General features: G+C 35.8%; 1 protein-coding gene across 2 annotated transcripts in view; it reads right to left on the bottom strand.

Moving 5' to 3' along the window:
- ZDHHC17 (zinc finger DHHC-type containing 17) overlaps positions 1 to 7,270 on the bottom strand; it is an 84,272-nt gene that overhangs the window by 56,580 nt on the left and 20,422 nt on the right. For both annotated transcript variants that reach the window (XM_003783399.3, XM_023509287.1), the window contains exon 2: positions 4,349 to 4,452. In XM_003783399.3, the coding sequence (XP_003783447.1) occupies positions 4,349 to 4,452 (104 nt within the window). The remainder of the gene's footprint in view (positions 1 to 4,348; positions 4,453 to 7,270) is intronic.

Raw genomic sequence — 7,270 nt, forward strand, 5'->3', positions numbered from 1 at the left:
AAGAAGAAAAATGAACAGTCTCAGAAACCTACAAAACAAACACACCAACATATACATACATAACAGGACTCTTAGAAGGAGAAGAGAAGAAAAAACAGAAAGAATATTTGAATAGTGGCCAAATTTCCCAAATTTGATGAGAATATTAATCGATACACCAAAATCTATAGACAGATAAATAAGAGCCATATAATCTTTATATTTAAGAAGCTCAAATAAGTGCAAGTGGGATAAACTCAGAAACTCACACCTAGACGACACATAATCAAACTGTCAAAAGACAAAGACAAAAACAGAATCTTGAGAGAAGGGAGAGAGAAGTGACTCATCATATGTAAGGGATCTTCAACAAGCAGGAATGAAGGAACTAGGGAACAAACAAGGCAGAAGATATATACAAAACAGAGCTGAATTATTATTATTATTATTTCTTTTTTTTTTTGAGAGAGCATCTCACTTTGTCACCCTTGGTAGAGTGCCGTGGCGTCACAGCTCACAACTTCAAACTCTTGGGCTTAAGAGATACGCCTCCCTCAGCCTCCCTAATAGCTGGGACTACAGCACCCCAGTTTGCAGTTGTCATTGTTGTTTAGCAGGCCCTGGCTGGGCTCAAACCCACCAGCCTTGGTGTATGGGCCTGACACCCTACTCAGTGAGCTACAGGCACCAAGCCTATATAGAGCAGAATTAAATCTTACCTTACCAGTCATTGCCTCAAATATAAACCAGTTAACTGACTTGATTAAAAGAATGTATACTTTTTAAGGTTTTGTTACGGTTGAACAATGAGAATTGTTGTTCAGTATGTAGGTTCAAGGAGGATAAAAATCACCCCTTCAACACTTTTTAAATTTATGAATATATCTTCCTTTTTAAGAAATATGAAATTGCTACTTGTTTCTCTTAGCAAGTAATACAGATCACATTTTCCTCCTTTACTTTTATGTATTTTCCAAAGCTTGTTTTTTATGTTTATAAGGTAAATTACATATACCACAAATGGCATCTTTATAGAATTTCCAAATATTTTTAAATAATCAAAAAAATTAAAACATTCTTAGTCTCTTTCAGGAGCAAAAAAAGTAATAAAGTGAACACTATTGATAACTAAAAATGTTCAAATACAAAGAAATAAGCTAACGGCCCCTCACAGAAAGGTCAAGAATCCTCAAGTGTTCAAACACCTTTGAAAATATGAAGACAGACCAGGAAACTTTGATCAAGAGATAAAGGAGGCAACATTCACAGTATGTTTACCATATATTGAGTATAATAAACTCTTTATATGTATTAGGTATTTGTATATTGATATGATACCAATTATTTGGGTAAATTATTATCCTATTCATGATTACCAAGAAATAGAATTTTCGGGCAGTGCCTGTGGCTCAGTGGGTAGGGCATCGGCCCCATATACTGAGGGTGGCGGGTTCAAACCCAGCCCCGGCCAAATTGCAACAAAAAAATAGCCAGGCGTTGTTGCAGGCGCCTGTAGTCCCAGCTACTCAGGAGGCTGAGGCAAGAGAATCATCTAAGCCCAGGAGTTGGAGGTTGCTATGAGCTGTGTAACACCACAGCACTCTACCGAGGGCAATAAAGTGAGACTCTTGTCTCTACAAAAAAAAAAGAAAGAAAGAAACAGAAATAGAATTTTCTTTTAGCAGAAAAGATTGCAAGTTAAACTATTTCTGTTATCATTAACTATCAAAAGACTCAAACTTATTCTTTCACCTTCTCCCTCTCACTCTACCCTCCCCAAGGCAGCTAGAGCAAGCAATTACTTATTGCTTCCTGGTGCAGACCCAGAGCATAAACTGAGCTGAAGAGCAGCAGAAGAGAAAAGAGGGAATAGAAATGCAGAGGTAAGCAGAAATATAAGCAAAGAGAAAAATGACACAGCATACGCTGGACAGCAAAATAACACCAACGATTATTTCTAAGTAAACCATCTATTTCTATTCTACTCAGAATATTTCTGATTGCTGGAGTAACAGTTAAAATTTAGGTAAGAGATAATTCTAGAATGGACAGTATCCCAAGTCAAAATTTATGAAAGATAATCAAACTTGGTTCACCAAATATAAAAGGTTCAGAAGTAGGGTTACCATGCAATATATGGAACACTTATACTAAAAAACTAAAAATTACTCATCTAAAATTCAAAGTGAACTAGGCAACCTGGTATTTGTTTTTTGCTAAATCTGGCAAGCAAAATGAGCCTCAGCTATGTCACAGAATGAATTATTTACATAATATATTAAGGCCTAAATGTAACTAATGAAAGTATTAAATTCAAACCTATATATTTTTAAAAATGAATCAAAATTTATATATCAAAATTTAGTATGGTGCATTTTCTTTTTCTTTCCACTGTAAATAATTAACAATTTCTAAGCAAATTCCAAGTGAGAAAGGGAAGACCATGAATAAAATAAATTAAGCTGTAATGACACAGAACTTGGGAGTTTTTTCCATCTTGTTTTTGTTATTGTTTAAAATGTGGAAAAAAAATAAGATTACACATTAGTCTATTAAAAAGTATGTACAGGCTGATCACTCCCAATCCAAAAGCCTCCAAAATCTAAAAATTCCAAGTGTCAACATGATACCACAAATGGAAAATTCCATACCTTACTTCATGTAACAAGTACATAAAACTATTGAAGATACTACAGATAAAATTACCTTCAGACTACGTGTATAAGACATACATATATGAAACACAGTTGAATTTCATGTTTAGACTTTGGTATCATCCCCAAATATCTCATTTATGAATATGCAAATACTACAAAATAAAAAACATCTGAAATTTGAAACACTCTGGTCTCAAGCATTTCTGATTAAGCACATTCAACCTGTATTTAGTTAAGACCGCCTAGTCAAACCTAACAATAAACAAACATACCAAAGAAAAAAAATCATCTTCAGAGGACTGAAAAACACTAAAAAAGACAAAGAAAAGAATCATTTTACAGATGTCATGGAATTTATGTTGTTGCACTCACAGCCTATGCAAAGAATAAAGATCACTTTATAGTCAAATTATTCAGATTGTTGAATAATTTCATGGGGATCACAGCCCCTTTAAAAATGTAAGGAAAGTCACAGACTGTACCAAGAAACATGCTCTCACACACAATGCTACATACAATTCCAAGACATTCAACAAAGTCTGAAGCACTTTCTAGTATCCAGGTCAGGATGCTAAGTAATTCAGACATCTTTAAACAAGTTTTAATAAAGGCCACATTCTTCTAAAATTTGGTTTGCACTGAAAAAGTGTTAAGGTTTCCAGCACTTAAAAGCACAGCAAGTTCTTTACACTAGAAAAAAAAACTATTTCATAGCTTCACAGAACAAAAAATACTCAGTTTTACTTAGTTTACTAGTATAAGAGACATCACTTCATGCTTTCTTCTTTTTTTTTTTTTTTTTGAGACGGAGCCTCAAGCTATCCCCCTGGGTAGAGTGCCATGGCATCACGCTCACAGCAACCTCTAACTCCTGGGCTCAAGCGAGTCTCCTGCCTCAGCCTCCCAAGTAGCTGGGACTACAGGCGCCCGCCACAACGCCTGGCCATTTTTTGGTTGCAGCCATCATTGTTGTTTGGCGGGCCCGGGCTCGGGATTCGAACCCACCACCTTAGGTGTATGTGGCTGGCGCCTTAGCCGCTTGAGCCACAGGCGCCGAGCCATGCTTTCTTCTTGAAGTAGATATGTAGATAACGAGATGCCCCCCCCCAAAAAACATACACCGTAAGTTGTGACTATTTAACTCTACTAGATGCAATGAACTGCAGACAACTCTTTAAAGCCAAAGACCCTATGAACTAGTTTCTCCTTTTTGTTTGCAAATGGTTAATATCTCAAGTTCCATATGGGCTGCATTATTATATGCTTAGATTTACCCTTTTCCTTGGCCTACTTCAAAGACTGACATAATCTGGCATTTTGACAATAAGATTTTAGACAACTCCGTGATAGTTCCCTCAGCGCAGGTTAAACAAATAAATAAAGGAGACACATTTTCTTTCTAATCTGTACATCTGGTTGAGAGGGAAGAGAATATTGGATATGCACTAATATTTTCCATTTAAAATGCTTTAATACCAACAATGTTTTCCAATTCTTCATAACCAACTTTAACGTTCTTAGAGCATAATTAACTTCTGGAAAGATTACTAAGCACCAACAGCAAATAAACACATCAAAGTAACCAATGGAAAAGAAATTATTTATTTAATTGAGATATGGACAACATTCTCAGGGCAATAAGGCTGTTATTCAGATTAATATTTCACTTAAAATACAAATGCCAAAGAAAACAATTACAACAAAAACCTTACTGTGTAGCCTTGACTATGTCCCATGTACTGTAATCATCAATGTGAGTTTTCCGTCCAAGAGGTTCACCGTATCCATGGTTATAATGGCTTTGGGGTTTAATTTCCTGTTAAAGAGAAAAATCATACACAATCAAGAAGTGAAAAACCAGGTATAGAAAATTTTTCAATATTTTATACTAGTGTTTTTGCTGTTTGAAATAATTAAGTGATTAAATTTTACCTTATTCTGAAGTCTGTACTCTTATTAGACAAAAAGTATATTCAAATAGATCTCTTGTACACATTCCCAAAATAAAAAAGCTGTAACACTATAAATTAGTGACAAGTTAGTAACTGAAATTCATCCCAAAATTCGTATCTTTATGGCAAATCAATTCATTCTCTCAGATCAATTTTTTTTTTATTCTAGCTAACCTCCAGCCCTAGCACTTTACTTTAAAATCTGTCACACACCCTGTCCTATTTCCCAAATAAGCTCTAAGATCCTGTAGGAAGGAACCAAAAGATATTACCACCTTTTCTTAAACTCCATGCTCAGGGTCACCATCAGATAAATAAGGAGCAATGGAGCAGCTCTGATAAAAAGTAAATCCACTTCAATAGTTCTAAAAATGTCAATATCCTTAAGAAAAGTAATTTTTTTTTTTTTTGAGATAGTCTCACTTTGTCACTCTCCATAGATGATGATGTGATGTCATAGCTCACAGTAACCTCCAACTCTTGGCTTCAAGCAATTCTCTTGCCCCAGCTTCCCAAGCAGCTGGGACTACAGGTGCCAGAAGCAATGCCCCACTATTTTCAGAGATGGGGTCTCACTCTGGCTCAGGCTGGTCACGAACCTATGAGCTCAGGAAATCCACCCACCTAGAAGAAAACTAATTTTTTATATAAAAATTTATTTAAATGAAAATTTCACAGAATATTACATTCATTCAAAGTTGATATGCTATCTGCAATTTTCTATTTAAAATACATTTGGGGACAGGCGTGGTGGCTCACATCTGTAATCCTAGTACTCTGGGAGGCCAAGGTGGGTGGATTGCCTGAGCTCACAGGTTCAAGACCAGCCTGAGCCAGAGCAAGACTTCATCTCTAAAAAAGCCAGGCATTGTGGTGGGAGCCTATAGTCCCAGCTACTCGGAGGCTGAGGCAAAAGAATCTCTTGAGCCCAAGGGTTAGAGGTTGCTGTGAGCTATGATGCCAGGGCACTCTACCAAAGGCGACAAAGTGAGATTCAGCCTCAAAAAATTAAAAACAAAAATAAAATACAACATTTGCTATATAGTCAACTTCCCCAATAGAATATATAGATACAATTATGTTTATTTCATATGAGAACAGAGAGACACTGAACATGTTTAGCTCTAGTATCATCCATTCAAATTGCTACGTTTCTGATATTTTTCACAGACAAGTGCATCAATATCAAAAAAAGGATAAATTGTAAAATGTTATACTAGAACATAGACAGATGTAGAATTTGGGGTATATGCAACTTCATAACTCATGAAGCAAAGTGATAGATATCTGCTGTCTTTAAATCTTTTCTATTTAATCTCTCCATGGAATTCCAAGTTTCAACTCCTCTATGCCCTATACAAAGTGTGATGATCAAGACAGACACTGAGAACTTCTCAAATCAGAAAAACTTCCTATTGTCTACATTTTCCCTTCTGATTCTCTCCTCTCCAACCACCAGGAAAATTATTTTTAAGACCTTCAATTCTGTCATCTGAAGACATCTGAAAAACTTGGTCATACTTTTTAAGCAGAATATAATAATTTGCCCAAGAAAATGTGCATTGATTGACTGCTACAAAACAAAGCTCTCTACAAGGTACTGGGAGGCAGGACCAGGACAGGTTAAGGCAAAGCTGCATGGGTATCAAAAAATTCAGTAATCAAGATTAAAAAATTTTATTTCATTAATTTTTTTAGAGGCAGCGTCTCGCTCTGTCACCTAGGCTGACGTGCAGCGGTACAATCTTAGCTCACTATAACCTATAACCTTGGACTCCTGACCTCAAGGGTTCCTTCTGCCTTGGTCTTCCAACATGCTAGGATTTACAGGCAGGAGCCACTGCATCTGGCAAAACAAAACATTTTAATGGAATATATTTTAAAAATCAAAACCTAGTTCTTTCCTCAAAAAAAAAAAAAAACTATGACAAACCAAATACTAACATTTTAAATTCAGACAGCATCAGAATCACTGACTTTCTTTTTGCACCAGGCGATCCTCCAGCTCAGAGCAGCTCTATGAATGTGTACAAAGTACAGCCTTTTGCCCTCAAGGACTTTACAATCCAGAGGAAAGACAAAGGAGGGGAGAAAAATAAAGACAAATATTACAAGCAGGAGCCTTTCAATTTTAAGTTGAAACAGAGATGAAGACAATGTAATAATATCCTGGAAATAACAACAAAACTTTAAAAACTGTTTCAATGTGAAAATGTTCCAAAGCAAACTGCTATTGTTTTTTTACTAAGGACAAACACACTGTTTTTACATACAAATAATGAATATTCATAAAATAAAAATAAATCTCCTTTTTGAGGAATTCTATTATAAAGCTTTTATAAGGGACTTTAATTATATTTTCATCCCCAGGGACCTCACTTCTCTCACACAGTGGTTAAACTGTATTCTCAGTTTTCTGCATTTTCTGCCTTTCCATTCTGTCTTACTGACATTACCAAATGTGAGCTTCCAAATATTATTGGAAATTAGATTTTTTTCCATAACATTTTTAAATTAACCTATACCAAGATCTGTTCTGCCCCAATTACAATTTAAACTAAAAATAAAATTCTAAGCCCTCGATTGATTGAACAGACCCCCCTCCTGGCCAAAGGGACCCCAGAAAAACCTTCACAACTGAGTTCCCAGCTATGGCGGGAAGTGAGGTTAGACACGGCTCAT

Source organism: Otolemur garnettii, unplaced genomic scaffold, assembly GCF_000181295.1.
Source record: "Otolemur garnettii isolate 467f Iridium unplaced genomic scaffold, OtoGar3 scaffold00007, whole genome shotgun sequence".
Taxonomy (NCBI): Eukaryota; Metazoa; Chordata; class Mammalia; order Primates; family Galagidae; genus Otolemur; species Otolemur garnettii.